At 44.1% G+C, this 17,768-nt stretch overlaps 4 protein-coding genes across 11 annotated transcripts; 2 read left to right on the top strand and 2 right to left on the bottom strand.

Annotated features, from left to right (window-relative positions):
* Nucleotides 1–299: 299 nt before the first annotated feature.
* Nucleotides 300–5,231, bottom strand: atp1b2a (ATPase Na+/K+ transporting subunit beta 2a). 2 transcript variants are annotated; one of them, XM_058068112.2, is made up of 9 exons: nt 4,942–5,231; nt 3,072–3,200; nt 2,882–2,986; nt 2,715–2,794; nt 2,520–2,645; nt 2,345–2,404; nt 2,227–2,253; nt 1,745–1,840; nt 300–1,676 (listed from the first exon to the last, which is right to left on the bottom strand). In XM_058068112.2, exons 1-9 carry the CDS (start codon nt 5,045–5,047, stop codon nt 1,512–1,514), a joined length of 894 nt encoding a protein of 297 aa, XP_057924095.2. In that variant the 5' UTR covers nt 5,048–5,231; the 3' UTR covers nt 300–1,511. The 2 variants fall into 2 exon arrangements, with proteins under 2 accessions (XP_057924095.2, XP_057924096.2); XM_058068113.2 differs by lacking the exon at nt 2,227–2,253 and having other exon boundaries at nt 4,942–5,226.
* Nucleotides 5,232–5,497: 266 nt separating this feature from the next.
* On the bottom strand, nt 5,498–9,959 carry LOC131125995 (uncharacterized). Of its 4 annotated transcripts, none has more exons than XM_078795053.1 (7): nt 9,803–9,959; nt 8,518–8,956; nt 7,982–8,446; nt 7,520–7,913; nt 7,349–7,444; nt 7,053–7,109; nt 5,499–6,956 (listed from the first exon to the last, which is right to left on the bottom strand). In XM_078795053.1, the coding sequence occupies exons 2-7, from the start codon at nt 8,941–8,943 to the stop codon at nt 6,085–6,087; spliced, it is 2,310 nt and encodes a 769-aa protein (XP_078651179.1). In that variant the 5' UTR covers nt 8,944–8,956; nt 9,803–9,959; the 3' UTR covers nt 5,499–6,084. The 4 variants fall into 4 exon arrangements, with proteins under 4 accessions (XP_078651187.1, XP_078651179.1, XP_078651185.1 ...); XM_078795049.1 differs by having other exon boundaries at nt 5,500–6,956; nt 7,349–7,450; XM_078795061.1 differs by lacking the exon at nt 7,053–7,109 and having other exon boundaries at nt 5,498–6,956.
* Nucleotides 9,960–10,154: 195 nt separating this feature from the next.
* Nucleotides 10,155–12,984, top strand: mogat3a (monoacylglycerol O-acyltransferase 3a). 3 transcript variants are annotated; one of them, XM_078795067.1, is made up of 9 exons: nt 10,155–10,442; nt 10,509–10,687; nt 10,756–10,816; nt 10,887–11,030; nt 11,194–11,252; nt 11,446–11,489; nt 11,559–11,649; nt 12,490–12,598; nt 12,696–12,984. In XM_078795067.1, the coding sequence occupies exons 1-9, from the start codon at nt 10,349–10,351 to the stop codon at nt 12,848–12,850; spliced, it is 936 nt and encodes a 311-aa protein (XP_078651193.1). In that variant the 5' UTR covers nt 10,155–10,348; the 3' UTR covers nt 12,851–12,984. The 3 variants fall into 3 exon arrangements, with proteins under 3 accessions (XP_078651193.1, XP_057924094.2, XP_057924091.2); XM_058068108.2 differs by lacking the exon at nt 11,194–11,252 and adding an exon at nt 11,253–11,383 and having other exon boundaries at nt 10,162–10,442; nt 12,696–12,977; XM_058068111.2 differs by lacking the exons at nt 10,887–11,030; nt 11,194–11,252 and adding an exon at nt 11,253–11,383 and having other exon boundaries at nt 10,159–10,442; nt 12,696–12,979.
* Nucleotides 12,985–13,462: 478 nt separating this feature from the next.
* Nucleotides 13,463–17,345, top strand: tsc22d4 (TSC22 domain family member 4). Of its 2 annotated transcripts, XM_058067652.2 has the most exons (5): nt 13,469–13,760; nt 15,141–15,757; nt 15,833–15,960; nt 16,391–16,442; nt 16,554–17,345. In XM_058067652.2, the coding sequence occupies exons 1-5, from the start codon at nt 13,622–13,624 to the stop codon at nt 16,713–16,715; spliced, it is 1,098 nt and encodes a 365-aa protein (XP_057923635.2). In that variant the 5' UTR covers nt 13,469–13,621; the 3' UTR covers nt 16,716–17,345. The 2 variants fall into 2 exon arrangements, with proteins under 2 accessions (XP_078645231.1, XP_057923635.2); XM_078789105.1 differs by lacking the exon at nt 16,391–16,442 and having other exon boundaries at nt 13,463–13,760; nt 16,554–16,705.
* Nucleotides 17,346–17,768: the final 423 nt, after the last annotated feature.

Raw genomic sequence — 17,768 nt, 5'->3', positions numbered from 1 at the left:
GGAATGAAAGTTAAAAAAAAAACTGATGCCAACTGCGTCGAATTGCATTTAATACTTACGTACATAATTAGTTTAATATATCCAAATAGATTTTTTGTTTTTAAAAAGAGACTTTTAAAAGTGCCATATCAATAAAATTATTTATTATGGCCTCCGGCATTAAGGAGGAAGGTGAAGGTTCATTTATGTACACTTTTTGTTAATAAAGGTGAAATCAATATAGCATATTGGCGACCAGTCGATTTGCTCATTTGAAACAGAACAACGGCTAAATAAACCTTTCAAATCAGACAAAAGAATTTATAAAGTCATTGTGTTTTTAATCACGTGGTCATGTGCATAACAGCCAGGAGAAATCAAGTCACATGACATCCTACAACATCTGATTGGCTGTACATTAACAAAGGTGAGGCGTGTGTGTCACATGGGAAAGAACACTAAAATCAGACTCCACTCTTTGTTAATTAACTAATTACCGTAACACCACTGATCAATTATTTCATGAAAACACTTAGGGGACAACAAAAGAATACATGTAATAAGAGGAAAATGTAACAAAACAAAAATAAAAGTGTGACACCTGAGTGATTGAAGCTGCTTCCATCATTATACAGTGGAACCTCGGTTTTCTTCATGGAGCGGTTCCAAAAGGTGCGACAAAAACCGAAACATATGAGTATAAATCTCTTTTTCTCATAATGAATAATTCATTAACCCATATTTATTATTTTTTTAATTAACACTAAGTAATACGCAGTGCTCTTGAATGCCTCAGGAGTGCACGGTATACATTAATTATTAGGAGGAAGAAAGAAGACATGTATAGGTGTTGTTCATCATGCTTTGTGTATTCTAGGAACACATAAAACAAAACACACACACACTCAAGGGATTCCCTGGTTGGAGTCGGTCTAAAGTGACCCAACTCTAAAAGAACCATAATCCACACAAACTGAGTCCCCAACTCATCGTGGATGCTTTATTTTGGCACTCAATTCCACGGTCTTGTTTGTTAGGCGCACTCTTTTGGCCGTACAAAAGCAGTCAAGGTACAAAACTCAAGACATTTTTTTAAGCAATATTTTTTGTCAAAAACCGAATCCTACACGTATGAAAACCGAGGCTCCACTGTGCGTATCCAGTTTTCTTAGAGAGAACACAAGACCGTCGCTTTGTAGATGCAACAGTCAGCTGAGCTTCCAGGATATGTATAAGACGACTGTGCACTCTACATCGCTTGACTCGGTGTGATACATCAAATCAATAAATACATAAATAAATAAATAAATACACTAATCAATAAATAAAGTGTGTGATTGTGGTGGCTGCTGGGTGGGTGACATTTAACTGTGAGGGATAGTGATTGGTCCGCATGTTTATGCCAAAAAATTGTACAAATTTCAACAAGCACAATAATAGATGACAAATGGCAATAAAGACGTGTTGCAGAGATGAACAGAGTTGAGGTGATCAAAGTCATGAGTGCGGTGCGGTGCGGTCAAATTGTGTCTCTACTTGTCGTTGATTCGTAGTTTGAAGGACACCCGGCCAGCAAACTTGTCCCTTTCGCTGCCAGCGGCGAGAGTGTTGGAGTTGATTTTACACTCAATGTCTATGTCAGTGTTGAGAGTGGCGTTCAGGAACTTGACAGCTACCAGCGGCTGAGTGTAGTTCACCTTGGATGCACACAGGAAGTAAAACATGAACAAACGAGAAAATCACACAATATGTATATTTGTCTTACCTGAGCTTTCTTGCCATAATAAGGATAGTACATGAGGTTGAAGGTTCCATTTGGAGGAAAATAAGCCAAAGGTCCCATTTTATCACTGTCCTCCCTCTGCATACACACAAACACATTCACGCTCAGCATAAAAATGCAGTCTTGATTCCCCTCGGGTTGGTTGATGTCAACAACGGCGTTTATCAACATATTTTAAGTGAAACAGGAGCTAGCCAATGCTTGCACATTGACTTGCGATTTTGATCAGAGACATAAGGCAAATGGGTGAATTTTGATTACTGTTTTCATATTATGGGCCGCACAGTGGTCAAGTGGTTAGCATGTCAGGAGATCGAAAAGACCTGGGTTCGAATCTCCTCTGTTTGCATGTTCTCCCATGTTATATCTTTTAACCTTTTCCCTGATAAAACTCAACTTCAGCTAGAATGCTAGAATTCTACAAGTGAGTCTACTAAATTTCTACTCGGTTCTATTGGTCTTACCAACTCATCTTTTCCCACTTTATACAACTGGGGGAAAACGACAGACAGAAGAAAGAATACAGACAGAATAAAAAAAAAAAGAGTGAGAAATAAATATAACAAGACAAGACAGGCCTACTTTGGCTCCACAGGTGACAAAAGGAGACTGTCCATCTTTTCCGGGGAGCATTCCAATCACCTATGGAAGACAAAGCACACAAGTAGTAGATGTTTTTACTCTCAAAGACAAACAAAGAAATTAGAGGCAAACAAACCAGGCTCTGGTCGTACTGGGTTACCTCTGGTCAACATACCCGGTTAAGTTTGATGAGCACACAGGGCTGACCTTGGCTGTAACCATAGAAACGATCAGAATCCCCAGAACACTCCTTCAACATTGTCCTATTAAACTGACAGGAACGCTTTGGATTATTCCTCACCTGTTGATGGACAGACACGTGAGACAGACAGGCAGGTGGGACAGTCAAACCAGAGACAGACAGACGCACCTCTCCACTGTCCTCTTGGATGAAGTATTGATTTGGAGGGCAGTCATCGTTCATCTGAACCTGCTGGGTGTCATTGTACGCTGCAACGAGTATTTCATGAAGGTCATTTCATTTAGAAACAAAAATGATTTTGAATGACAGGGATCATTAGATAAGATTCTGCTTACGGGACAGAAACCCATCCAGATTTTGCACAAAGCCTCTCCAGCTTTGCTCATCCGACATTGAGAATGTGATCTCCAGTTGATCGCCTTTCGGACGAATCATCATCCCTGAAAGACGACAATATAGTTTCAGTCAATCACAATTTGGACCTCGTCTGCCAATCACAGCCCATAGGCGTGTTTCCTTTCCCACCTGGGGTTGCCAGGCGGTCTTGCCAGGTGGGTTTGAAGTCATCCAGCGTCAGCAGCATGATGTACATGGTGAGAGCAAACATCCCAGCCAGGAACAGGTAGAAAACCAGGTAGAAGAGGAGGATCAGACCTAAGGGGATTTATTGACACAATATTTTTGGCTCATTTCAGTCCAGGACAGTGCATTTACCCCCCTCCCCCTTCATGGCTCTCAATCTATAATCCTCTTGTGTTGTTTAGCCCCACCCCCTTCCGATGACCTAATTCATGATGAATGGAGGGGGAGGGGCTAATCTGCTGCTCATCTTCTTCCTGTTTTATTTACCTATTGACACTTTTAACTGAGCTACCAACAGACTTGGGGCCTTGCTGACAAGGACCGAGATAAGAATTCATGGTGTATGTTTTTAAGACTGTGGATCTTCATCAATGGACCATAAAAGGTCTTCAAGCCCCTGGACTCCAGAACCACTCCAACGTTCAACTGGTTATTATGGAACCATCAGAACCTCCTACAGACCAGATGAAACCACTGTAGTTCACATGGTCCCAGACATCTGGTTCTCGTGCAGACTTAAAGTCATTAAAAGTGTTGCTGTCTGCAGCAGATTAACGTGTTTGGACTAACAGGATTGCTGTGATCCTCACACTGATCTCACACGGCACAAGTGCAGGGGCTCCTCAGTCCCAAAAAGTAAAAAGTGTCCAGCAGTGTTGAGTGTATTTTACATTGGAGAGCACTTTCATATCACTTCTTTAGACAACATTCCTGTTGGATGCATCACAAACAAGGAGCACAATGGATACAACTGACACTGATGAGGAGGAAGTAAAAATAATAATTCACCCATTTTTATTTACATAAGGTACTCTACATAATGACCATTGATTCAAAAACACATAATACATGTTGACAGTACTTGATGAACTTGCATTAGTACTGTTTGTAATGGTGTTGGTGATACGTTCCTTGAGATGATCTATGTCTCGTATCTTCACCTGGCACACCATGGCCTTCAAGTGCCCCAAAGATAGACAACAAGGGGGGGAGAGAACTGGGGATTTAGGCCTAATCAAGGCTAAGAAAGATGTTAGGTTTTATAAGGCGAATGTGTGATGTACAGAAACCTATGGCCCAACCTGTACATCTGCGACATGAAAAGTAGACTCATGCAACAATGACTAGACTGGTCCTTAAAGGTGGCATCATCAGCGGTATTAGGAAGCAGGGAAAATGTTTGACCAGATTTTCACTCAACCACATCTCTGCAAATAATCCTGATTAAATCGTGCGCGCGCACACAGATTTTCATTCGCTTCATGCTTTACTGCACCGTGTTGTGTTGTGGTGGTGGCGTGTGTGTGTGTGTGTGTGTGTGTGTGTGTGTGTCCTTCATTTTTGTATCAAGGCCAAAGTGGCACTGCTTTGGTGCATGCTGGGATGTATGACATCATCAGAGGGAGTTATGCAAAGAGTGGATGTACTTCCGTTTTGTGAAGTGAGGATGCTGAAACATGGTGACAACCAAAAGGTCAAGATGAGCGCCACCAGGGGGCAGCATATGTGAGACAAGTGTCTCACGAGATAAAGATGCAGTCAGAAACCTGAACCCCAGGTGACTGGATGCACGTTCATCATTATATATACCGGCGAAATAGATGACATTAATCGCTCAGTTGACATTTGTGTACAAGCATCTAGCTTGCATTGCATCTTCCTGCACATTATTGTGTTGTTGCCACTTCCGTGGCAAGCAACACCTTTTGCTGTACGCACACACCCACGGAAGAGTTTAGCTGAGACTTATTTGTCCAATTACATCGACCACCACCACCATTTGTAAAGGATTGTGTGCGCGTGCGTGACTCACCCCAGCTGGACGCGGTTCGACCCAACACTTCGTGAGTTCGCGGGTTCCAGAAGAATTCCCGCCAGTCGCTCGCGCCTTTGCGGTCCTCTTGCTTGGCGGCAGACATGACGGAGACTATGAGGATGATGAGGGTGAGTCGTGGCGCAAACGCACGAGGAAAAGCGGCGCGTGACAGCCTTACGAAGATGGCGATGATGATGGCGATGGTGATGATGAAGAGGATGCTCGGTGAGAGGAAGACAGACTGAGGACAGGATGATGTCACTGCAGTTCTCCTCCCCCACAGCGCCGCTGCATGACATCACATATGCCCTTCTCCCTACGCCAATCAGAAGCTGCTTCAGAATAGACTCCACCCTCTGTGCGTGCTTATAACGCTACGTCACGCACGTGCTTCGACATGGTCTCATTGGACCAACACTTTATCAGATGTTGCAGGGGAAAAAAACGTTTTCATTGAATTATGTCAGTGGTTCCTCTACCATTACATTAGCGTTTTATGAGTTGGCCTGCTGCAGCTGATCCTAGGATGTCAAGTACAGGTGTGAAGACCACCATGACACCACAGAGTAAATAATTACAAGGTGTTCATTAAATGCTAAGTTTTACAGGAAATGCAACATATGTACTCACACTAGTCCAGTGGTGTCCAAAGTGCAGCCTCGGTGTCATTTGTGACCGTGTGTTTTTTTTTTTAATGCCCATTAAAAAATGTAACAAAAATATCTAAAATGAAAAAAAAATCAAAAATCTGCAGTAAATTTACAAGAATAAAGCCAAAAAGTCATAATTTTAATCTCATGTTATGAGGGAAAATAACATTTTAGTAGCATACAGTCAATAATATTAATGTTTTTTAAATAGTCCACTAAAAAATTGAAAAAGAAAAAATAGAGCAAAGTTCATACTAACAATAAAATTACATTTTTCACCAATATCAGTGATTCCCTATGGACCAAATATGGCTCGTGGGCCATTGTGTGCCATGTCTGCGCTAGTGTGAGTACCTGTCACTTCAGATGGGGTTGATCTTCTTACAGGAGGTTCCTGACTATGTTACCAGGTCAATGCCTGGTTAGGTTCTTCTAGAAGTAGAACCCAGACTGAAATGTGGATATTGATCAATTAGGAGAAGAATTAGGCTCAGTAGTGCGTATTCCTAGAATATGGGTTAGATGGATGTTCTCCAGGGACCAGATCCTGGAGGAAGTTCGTGGCCAATGGCTTGTTGATGGGGAGGTTCTTGGCTAGACATTCATCTGTCCATAGAGTTCCGGACATTTGGTCCATGTGGGGTCCAGGAGTTCTTTGTGCAAGTCCATAAGGACTGACGGCCTTATCCAGCAACTGCTCTGGGGCACATCGTGTCCCATCAGGTCCAAAGGGTGCATCAGTTAGTGTGAAACTCTCCCTGTTCATATTAATTTGTGTTCCTTGGTTCTGCTGGTCCATATGGTAAAGGTGCCTTTTGTGGTCCTGAATGTGCTCCGGGTGATCCAGTCTGGCATGGCACTGTTCCTTCTTGCAGACTTGAATGTGGTCTTGGGGGTCCATTTGGGCCTGGCACTGCTCTTTATTTTGCAGGTTGTCCTCGTTTTGCTGGTCCATTTGGGTTTGGTACTGATGTTTGATGTTCTGATTATGAATTTGTTCCACAGAATCCAATTGGGAATGACACGGTTGTTTCTTCTGGTTCTGGATGAGGACTTTAAGCTGTGGCTTCACTTGTACTGGCTGTTGCTTCACCGGGTTTTGGGGTAGATCTTGTTGATCTTGGTTCTCCTGAAGATCCATCTGAGCATGGAACTGTTGTTTCTTTTGGCTCTGGATCTGGTTGTGAACCTGGTTTTTGACGTCTTTCCAGTGTCGTCCCCTGAGAACAGGTTCTAAGTCCAGACATCTCTGACAGACCTCCTTGCCTGGTACAGTCTGCACCAGCACATGGACTCCAAGTTGTCTCCAGACAGCCTCCTTTTCTGCCGACGACCATGGACGACGCTGGACCTTCTTATGTGCTGCAAGACCAAACGGAGGTTGGACACACATAGATAAGGAAAGCACCAAAATTGACAATTTTGACAATTATTGACAACAATGGTTAAGGAGCCCACCTGTCGCAGGACTCTTTAGTATGGACTCCATCTTACGGTTTACATTTTCAGTCGGGTCTACGGAGCACAGATATGGGTTAAGGTTCAGAGATCAGTTGTCAGTATGGATGAGCAGAAGTGTGATTTTTCAGGCAACTATTGGGATTTCAAATGGAGTTATAATTTTCTTCAACTTGAGCTTCGGTGCATTAATAACAATGTACATTACAGAAAGACCAGGAATAAAATGTAGCACATGTCACACGTCTCTGCTAATCAAATTTGCACGTTGCAACATCACAGTTGTCAAGACTCACGCTGTGGTTGGCAGTGAGAGTCCTCTTCACCAGGCCCCTGACACTTTTCACCTCTCGATTGGACCAGTTTATTCTTCAGGTTCTCATCCTCCGCTGCTATTGCTGACAAACGAGACAATCAAAAGCACATCAACCTAGAAAGACCAGCACTCTGTCAGAATCAACAGCTACCTGATTTAGTGGCCAGTAGGCCCAGGTTGTCCCAGTCCCTCCCTAGGAGATGATAGAAGTCAGTAGTCCTGGCAGCAGTCTCCCAGTCGCCATCTTGAAGGCTCTCTCCTATGGCAATCTCGCAAACAGTCTTGAGCGTCGTCTTCACCGATAGGGGGGGGCGGCTCCACTGATAACCGGATGCCTTCCTAGCAGCAGCCAATGCCAGTTTGAGGCATCTTGGACTCAGGAGGTCCTGGAGGTTCTGAATGCCGGAGTCCAAAGATTTAGCAGCCAGGAGGAACTTGCCAAGCTTCCTCAGCTTCTGACTGACGTAGTCATACCTCATTTGGCTGCTGTCTTGGTTGCCCATCAGTGTGTTCCCATACTTACAGATCAACCAATCAGATTTCACCTGGACAGAGGGAGAAAAGACAGGTTGAGACTGAGTGACAGAAACAGGTAAACACTGTGTGAGCTGACCTGATATGAGACATGGTCCTGGTTCATGCGGTGCAGGATTTCACTGCAGCTCTCAGAGGCTTCGCTGCAAATAGGCAGAAGGCGGGATGCCGCAGCCTGGACCCTGCAGCGTTTCCTGGGAGGCTCCGGTCCGAGTTCAGAGATGGCTGTTACAAGCTCAGATGCTCCAACCTTGTCCGATGTAGACATTTGGAGAGTTGCATCTTCTGGTGAGTCACTGATCCCATCACTTGTTGAGTCAGAGGTTGCGTTCTTTGTGGGGTCACAGGTCATCAATGCTATCAGGTGATTTGAATCATTGATGGGGTCAGAGGCCATTTTCCTGCGACAAGAAGCCTGGTGTTTCCAGAGGTCAGCACGCAGGAAGAAGCCAAGACAGACTGGGCACGGAAGGTAGTTCCTGGCATCCACTTCCTGTGAGGGCTGACGCCACGGGACAATCTCTCCGCGACCCTGTCTGATCACCTGATGGGCACAAAAGTAAACATGCTGGTAACTGGTACATTGGAATGCAGGAAATCAAACAGGAAACAAACCTCGATATTGTGCAGGTAGTTTCCTCTGCAACGGAGCTGTTCCAGCAACAGGTGGCGTTCTTTGGAGCCTGTCGGCAGCATGCTGGCGGCTGCAACTTCCTTTTCATCTGCATGTTTCCTGAGCAGGTGGCGAGCAATCTTCACTTGTGGTCGGCGGCAGAACACGCAATAATGTTTCTTATCCCATCGCCGCTTCCCGCCGCTCCACGTCCTCTTCACTGTCACGCCCACTTTCTCCTCTTGGCCACGCCTCTTGCCCTTCTGAAGCTTTCTTTTCTCTTTTAGGTTTCTTCTTTCACCACGCCTCACTTCCGTGGCAGCAGCTCGTCGCCGGGGGGTGTGGCCACCAGGTTTTGTCCTTTCTTTGCTTGGAGAGGCAGTTGTAGTTACCGCAGCAAGCTCGGTGGTGTACTCGGTGGTCGCCATGGAAACTGCAGCCCTGCGTTCAAACACACATGTGCTCCGATTGCGTGTTCTTCATACAGTGAGTAGCAATATCATACACTGACAGCGGAAAACACCCAAAACAAGGATGCAAGTTTACGGAACTAGATAAAAGTTGGAGTACCAGGGGAGAAAGATATGTCCATATTTAAAGACATGAGAGGGATGCTCTGAAGAAAATTGTCTGGCTTCAAAGAGGTAATTGGAATCATCATATTAGCATTTATTTTTTTGCGTAAATACCCATAACCCTAGTGAGAATAAGTGGCATAGAAAAGAGTGTTTACCAATATATTTGAAAGACTATCTTTTGATCCTCTAGCATTTATGTGATTGCATTATATTTTAATTTGCAGGATTATCCTGTCACGTGTGTTTTATATTGTTTCTGTATATTAGGCTTTGGGTTATTTCTGTGTTTTCTGTGTTTCACAGTTGTCGGTCAACATAAAGCAGTGCCCAGCCAAACCAGCAAGGAATTTACCTTTTAAATGTTGCTGATTATTCCTATTGCCTATTGTCATATACTGTGAGTCCAATGATTGACAATCATGCATATGATAATTACGTGTGATCAATGTGTATAAGAAGAGAAATGAACGAGACTTAAAAGATCCAGACTGCATTTATAACAAAACAAAACAAAAATCAGTAAGAACGAGGCCACACAGAGCGTAGCATGACTGATGATGGAAGCCCCTGAAATAGCAACCATAACGGTAGCATGTAGCATATCGCTATTGTGTACATACAGTATATGTAATGCACAAGTAGATGGACCATAAGCTTCCGAACATGACAGAAAGATTCGAAGTGCGTAAAAAGGGGCAAATAGCCTCACCATTACAACGCTCTGAACTGTCTCCCCTTCTCTTCTTCGTTGTCTTCTTCTGCTTCAATGTCGCGGTTGTCTCCCTAAACAAGAAGAGTAATACTTGGGCGCCACCTGTCGCTTCTGAGTCAAACTGCACGAGAGCTGTGGATTTACTAAATATGTATAATTTTGAAAGTGTATCCTAACATAAACACTAACTCGCCCAGTAGTCACTTTCAGAAGTGTAATATTTGGTATCTACTATATTTGGTTTTTGTGACTTTTTCAGCCTCGCGCAAAACTACGTCACTTCCTGTTACCAACATATGACTTTCACGTCGTTTTCTTCATGTGTGAGACTATTGGCCTCGTTCACTCACCACCCACGTGAACCTGATTCACTCAAAGCTGTGATTGGCCGACACGCGTCCCACCCACGAGCGTCGCGCACGCGCGCCGTAGCGAAACGCAGCATATTGACAAAGTTTGTCTGAAAGTAGGTTACTAGACGTTTTTTGGACATCGTGACAGTGTGGATAGTGGGGGGATTTAGAGCCAACAAAATTTGTGGCCATGATGATCCGCTTTGCCCCACTCAATGTCCCACTGAGGAGACGCCTTCAGACTGTTGCTGTGCTGCAGTGGATCTTCTCCTTCCTGGGCCTAGGTAACACCTACCTGTCTGTCTTCCCCAGGACATGTCCACCTGACAACCTGTTTGTTTTCCCCTCAGCCCAATGCTGTCTTGCCGCCTTTGTCCTCCTCTCTGTCTCCACTTGGTGGATGGTGGCCTTGTTCTATGTTGGTTGGCTGTGGTTGGACCGTGACACTCCAAGTCTTGGGGGTCGGAGGTCCCACTGGGTTAGGAGTTGGAGCATATGGGAATATTTCAGAGACTACTTTCCCGTAAAGGTGGATTCATTTGAATGACTGAGACAACGTGATTGATTGACGGACTGACAAGTCTCGTCTGTCTTCAGCTAGTGAAAACAGTCGACCTGGACCCAAAGAAGAACTACATCTTTGGATTTCATCCGCACGGTGAGATGCACACCTGTCTTGTTTACTTCCTGGTCTGGTCTTGTCTTACTCATTGACTTGTTCTCGCTAGGCGTGTTGGTCGCCGGAGCGTTCTGTAACTTCTGCACTGAGTCTACAGGTTTCTCGAGTCTTTTTCCCGGACTCAAGTCTCACCTGCTCATGTTGCCTTTCTGGTTCCGAGTGCCGCTGTTCAGAGAGTACATCATGAGCGGAGGTACACACCGGTCTCTCCTCCTGTTCCCGAATGAAATGTGCTTGCCGTCATTTGAGTTGATTCTTGTTGATAACTGAATGGACATTGGGACCCAGAGGAAGCTGTACGCTCCCTCCTGATTGGCGCTCTCATGTGCTGCAGTTGCCTCATTTTTTTCCCAAAGGTTGTGACCTGTTAGAAGCACAGAGAAGAAGAACAATGTGGCACGTGTCTGTCTCTCAGGTCTGGTATCAAGTTCAAAGTCCAGTCTTTCCTACCTACTGAGTCGTCCTCAAGGAGGAAATGTTGCTGTCATCGCAGTGGGTGGAGCATCAGAGTCGCTGGATGCTCGGCCGGGAGCTTTAACACTACAGGTGTGAAAATAAAAGTTTAAATTTGTTCATGTCGATAAAGTTTTTTGTTCTTTTTTTTGCAGGTGCATAACAGAAAGGGCTTCATCAAAATGGCACTGAAACATGGGTGAGTGACTGGCATGTGGGCAGAGCAACTTCACAGCTCGTTTACATGCTTGTTTTGGTGTGCACACAGAGCTCAGCTGGTTCCTGTCTTCTCCTTTGGAGAGAATGAGCTCTTCGATCAGATTCAGAACCCTACCGGTTCTCCTCTCCGGACACTACAGGTGCTTGGCAATGGAGGCGGGGACACTTAACAGCATCACAATAGGGCTATTATACAATGGAACCCGCTTAAGTCGGTACTACTTATGTCCACAATCCATCATGTGGACCAGCTCATCAAGTCCTGGTGCACCATGCTGTTATTATTACAAAAGTGCCCGTTTAAGTCAACATTCTTTTCTATAAAAAAGTAGTATTCTTAACTTTGTGGCATGAAACAATTATTGTCATTGTTGTCAAAACATACAACACATACAGTAACAGAAAAGTTATGTTAAAGTATAAAATATGATATGAAAAGAGAAGAATCAAAACAAAAAAAATGAAGAAAACCATGTAAACCATGGTAATAACTTAAAAAAATCCTCCACTATCACCCATTCTCTGTATGCGTCTGGCCAAAGTCACAAGTACATGTATAAGTAATGGAGAGTTTGAGTTTCCATATGTCAACAACCACTTATGTTGACATAGACAGGTTCTACTGTGCATTACAGCAGAAAAGAGGAGGGTTTGTTAGCATGGGTAGGAAGTCAGTTGAGCTGTTATTAGCATAGCTTAGTTGCCTGTTGTTAATTATGCTGAGGAGCACTTGCCCCTGATAAGCGCTGTAACCACAAGAGACGGAGCAAATTTAAACACACATCACAAAGTTAGCCACCGCACGTAAGAGATGTAGAAGGCAAAATGAATATGATATCTCATCATGAGGATGTGGCATTTTCGTCCTTGTTCAGACACTCGCACATCGGAACAAAAGGAAAAGTCATACAAACTATGGTGTGTGTACAAGTATTGCCTGTAGGTGATGTTTGTGATATCAGTCTGTTGCTCTGTGACAGGACCGGCTGCAAAGCATTATGGGAGTTGCGATGCCTCTGTTCCATGCTAGAGGAGTTTTCCAGTACAGCTTTGGACTGATGCCATACAGGAAACCCATCCTTACAGTTGGTACGATCTCGGACTCACTTTTTGGCTGGCCCTGCAGAAACAAAGCGACAAATGGTTAGCATGCGTGTCTCCGTGCCACTTAAGTGTCTGTTTGCAGTGGGGACACCCATCAGTGTCCCACCCAGTCCCAATCCCAGCAGCGAGGACATCGAGTCTCTTCATAAAGTTTACTTGGACCGTCTGAGCGAACTGTTCGAGCAACACAAACACAGCTACGGCCTGCAGGAGCACCAACACCTGACCTTCCTTTGACCTTCTTTAACAAGATGCCAACCAAGTGAAAAATGGACAAGGAATACTTCCAAAACTGTACTATAAGACCTTTCTGTCCAATAAAATGTCATGTATGTGTGACTGGGTGATTATTCCAAATCAGTGAAAAGGTGGCAGAATTCTGTGTGGTCTGAATGAAACAGAACACAAACTAATCAGTGTAATATCTGTCACTTTTGTTCAAGTATAATTACATAATAAAATAAATATTGATGTAGCAGGGACCATATGAAAAATAATCATGTTTTAATATAGCAATTATCTTTTGGGGCCCTTGAATTGTATCTCTCCCTTATACCTCTGCATGGTGTTGTTGTCACATACTTAAGCCACAAAAACTGACTTGTTACACTTTAATAAACTTAGCAAAACAAGTGCTACACATGCTACAAGCTAAGACACCAATCAGATAAATAATGTACAGCGATTCTTTGTAGTTGTGTGGACAACGCACGCATTACCAACACTGACTGAGCAACAGACGGAAGTATTGTATCAACGTTTACTGGAGAAGAAGAAATTTAAAAAGCCGAAGAAAAACACGCACAAAACTTTTAGGCGTGGTGTGGTCCATGGACGCGCATGCGCGGAGGGCGAATGTCTTCTTCCCACAGAAAAGAATCGATCCATTGTGACTACAGCGGAGGACGCGCTGCGGGGCTGTTTACATAAAGTGTACTGGCGTCCCGTGACGTCACGCATCCTGAAAATGGCATTTAACAACATTGTCATCAACCAAGTCGAAGACAAATGCGATTCATTTTGATCCTCATCCAGCAGTTCGGACGTTTCTTCTTCCTCAGGACACAAGTTTCGGAACAAGCAAGTGCTAAGAAGAAACGTGGACCGAAACAGGAAGTTGGACAACAATTCCACAGACGTCGAATAGGTGAGACAAGAACCAATCCGACACGTCACAAACCTGAAAAGAAGTCAGCTGACGTGTTTAAGAAGCAGCAACTTTTCAGTCAGTTTCAACCATACAAGAATACGGCGATATTAGTCTATCATTCATATAATATCACTCACTATACGGAGTGATGCGGGTGCTTCTAAAACTTTGAATGTCATTAAAACAATTTCATACTGTTGGCCCCTCGTTTAAGAAAGTGAAATCCATATATAGTAAAGTGAAATAATTCTTGCAATTTTAAGGGTTATGGTTTACAGACAATGACCTAAAACCTAAGACAATGAGAACATGCAAACCCCACAGAGCGATGCCCAAGCTGAGAATCAAACCCAGGTCTTCCTGATCTGACTGTGTTGCCAAGAGAGCATCCATTCTATGAATTAAAAATAAACAAGAAATGCTTGAGGCAATTAATGAATGCTTCCCTCTATAAAGAGTCAATGACAGGACCAAGAGAGTGGTTATTGATGACTAAAAATGCTATAGAGCACACAACATATGTCTTTTTTTATGTTAAAGGTGGCTACATTATCCATCTTCTATGCTGCGTATCCTAACTAGGGTTGCGGGTATGCTGGAGCCTATCCCAGCTGTCTTTGGGCGAGAGGCAGGGTACACCATGTACTGGTGGCCAGCCAATCACAGGGCACATATAGACAAACAACCATTCACACTCACATTCATACCTATGGACAATTTGGAGTGGCCAATTAACCTAGCATGTTTTTGGAATGTGGGAGGAAACCGGAATACCTGGAGAAAACCCATGCATGCACGGGGAGAACATGCAAACTCCACACAGAGATGGCCGAGGGTGGGAATTGAACCCTGGTCTCCTAGCTGTGAGGTCTGTGTCCAAAGTCAGCTGGGATAGGCTCCAGCATTAAAAAAATGGAAAATGTATAATCGCTCTTTCACATTTTAATGGCTATTTTTGATCATTACAGTAATAAGGGACAAAGTTTCTATCTATGGACAATGTGGAGTCGCCGATTAACCTAACATCATACCATTTATCATCATTCATATAATTATCTCACATCATATTTCATTTTTTTAATTTTGTATTTAAGCATGTGAGCCTGGGGTAATAAAGTACTCACGCAAAAGATGAATATTATATTTACGGTATGTACCGTATACAGTAGGCTAGATGATGCCGTATACTAAATATACACTCCTTGTATCTCCACTGCAGAAGAAGTGTATTTTGTGGATGGAATTTGGGTAAAAGTCGGTGGTTATCTTGACTGTTTGAACACACTTTGTAATGATGACACTATTTAGTTTGTAGAGACGACCCTTTACTTTCGACCCTTGAAACCAATGTATCTTTTTACATATTTGTGTGGTCAGAGAGCGAGCGCTTGGCAATGAACTGTGAAAGGAAGAGGAGTGGCTTCCAGATCACCAGTGTGACCCCAGACTCAGGTCACACCTCAATCTCAAGCCAACCAGCTCCTGGCATGATCCTGACTGTTATCCAATCAACAACCACGTCCAGCAGTCCTGGAGGGAGCTCTTCTCAGCCCACGACACCCTCCCTGAAGAGGAAATACATATCCCATGATGCCTTAGTGCACGGAGGCTCATCGTCCAGGTTCAGACTGGTGCGGCTGGCGGGGAGCGGTTCTAGTATTAGAGGACACGGCGACACATATCGTCGTGGCCGATGGATGTGCACAGACTTGGTGGAGCAATCGCAAGGGGTGGGGTTGAAGTCCGTCATGGACAGCATTAGACACGCCCACTCACTGGAGTCGTTGGACTCAATTAGCCGGGAAACAGGAAGAGGACTCCATTTACAACGTCGTGAAGTCAGAGGTGATGAGAAGGCGGGATTATTAGCGCACGGGGCGCCAGTCCCAATTGTGGTCAAACTCCCGGAGGATAATACTTCAGACTCGACTCCTCCTGCGCCACAGCGTGCACAAAACATCCCTCCTTCGTTACAGCTGTCCATAAGGGGGGAGGTATGACCAACAATCGCCAATGCAACATTTTGTCTTCCCGACTTTGCAAACCACAGCTTTGTCTTCTGGTCTCAGTCTGTCCTCAGGCTGTCTCGCTCTCAGCCAAGCTCGCCCCCTCCTGAATCGGTCCATCTAACCCCTGTTCAGGCTCCAGCAGCCTTTGGCCTTGACCAGAGTCTCTTCAGCCTTCCTGCACACATCAGGTATTTTGTGTCGGTCTGGAGACCACACAGCTAATCTAATCTAAACAGCCTTAAAACATTTAACCTGCACTCAGTCAGTAGACTTTATAAACACAATGTGTACATGCAAAGACATTTACAGTGGAACCCATTTAAGTCTATCCCGTTTATCCTAGAAAGCAATCTGTGTTGACCGTTTTCTTGGTGCACAATGTTCTTGTTGTTACTAAAACGTGCCTGCTGACATCCGTGGTTGACATACAATTTGAGACCCGAAGGAGTCATTTTGTTGAAAAATCTGCCTCTTTACGTCAACATGTGTTTTCTTTTCAAAATCCTTTTCAAAAATATGTCATTTGAGAGCATATTGCCATGTACACTCTATGTCCCTGCTATGTTAAGTTTTGTCAAATGGATGTGTTGTACAAGTCACTGATGTTTTATCTTCCAGTAGTTGCAGTAGTAGTGTAGTTGCCATTGACAACAAGATTCAACAGGCAATGGTGAGCGGTCTGAATTTTAGTCTTATCTACCAAAGGTTCTACAAAAAACAAGCTCATCTGAAGAGCGGATGCAAACTCACCAATGCTGTCTTGACCTTTGACCTCCTTCAGGACCTGGTGAAGAGTCACCTGATGCTGGCTGTGCGGGAGGAGGTGGAGCTTCTGAGGGAGCAAATCAAAGAGCTGCAAGAGAAGAACCAGCAGCTGGAGGCCGAGAACCACATTCTGCGCACACACAAACCCACACACATTCGGACATCGTCACCACGCTAACAAGCAGACAAGATGGACAAATGAACACTCGTCCATCTTAAGAGGGAGTGGTAAGGTGATCGTGACAGCACAACTCCTGTTCTTTCTGTCAAATAAACAAACAATGGTTGATTTCTGTTAAAACTGTAGAAGCTTTCAGAAGCACAACATGAATTAGACAAGGCAACTTGTGTATAAATTGTGCGCGAATGCAGAGCTGAAATGCTCTGTACAAAATGTGGATTTACACAAAAAGTGGGAATTTTGGGGATGTGGAAAATAAATAGCTTGAATGAGCTGAATGTTTTGCTGTTGGAATGATTTGAATCTGTTGAAATGTGGAAGTATTGTAACAATACTTAAGATAAAAAAAATGAATGTGCTAATATGGATGTCCTGGATGGAGTGTTTTCATGTTAGAATGGTTTAATAAATGTGGGAAATGGAAATGTTGACGTGGAAAATGTGGCATTAGAATTAGAATAGAACATTGTACAAATGTTTTGAAATGTGTCGGTGGTGGTCAAAGCAAAAAGTCAGGTGTGGAAGGAGTTTGGTAAGGCCATGAAGCACAATTTTTGGTCAGCTTCCAAGAGGTTCTGGCCAACACATCAGATCCCCTGTCTACGCTATTTACAGTGGGAATGGAGGCCCTTAGGGACACACCATCCGTAGAAGAAGCAGAGTCTGAGGACGTATCTACAGATCACTGTGACTGAGGTATAGCAGTCAAAAAACTGCTCAGTTCAACCTGGCTCTGGACCTTGGGACTGTCTTGTTTGACACATCTTTGCAACATTCTGTGGAAGTCGGGAACAGCACCTTTGGATTGGCTGGCACCCTTTTCAAGAAGGGTGTCCGAAGGGTGCATGCAAACTACAGACACTAACTGACACACCTCAGCCTCTCAGGGAAAATCTACTGTTGGAGACAACACTTAGCCAAACTTCAGCTACAGGAAGTGCAATGTGTTGTGTTTTTTTCTTGCAGAGGTGCTGCAGAAATACGGGATTGGTGGCACAGGAACAGGGTTTACTGCATTCCCAGCAGTCAAGCCTGTTCACAATTAACGTT

This window comes from Doryrhamphus excisus, linkage group LG2 (assembly GCF_037039965.1).
Source record: "Doryrhamphus excisus strain RoL-2023G ecotype Guam linkage group LG2, RoL_Dexc_Guam_v1.1, whole genome shotgun sequence".
NCBI lineage: Eukaryota > Metazoa > Chordata > Actinopteri > Syngnathiformes > Syngnathidae > Doryrhamphus > Doryrhamphus excisus.
Note: the sequence above shows the minus strand (reverse complement) of the source record. Positions and strands in the feature narration are given on the sequence as shown.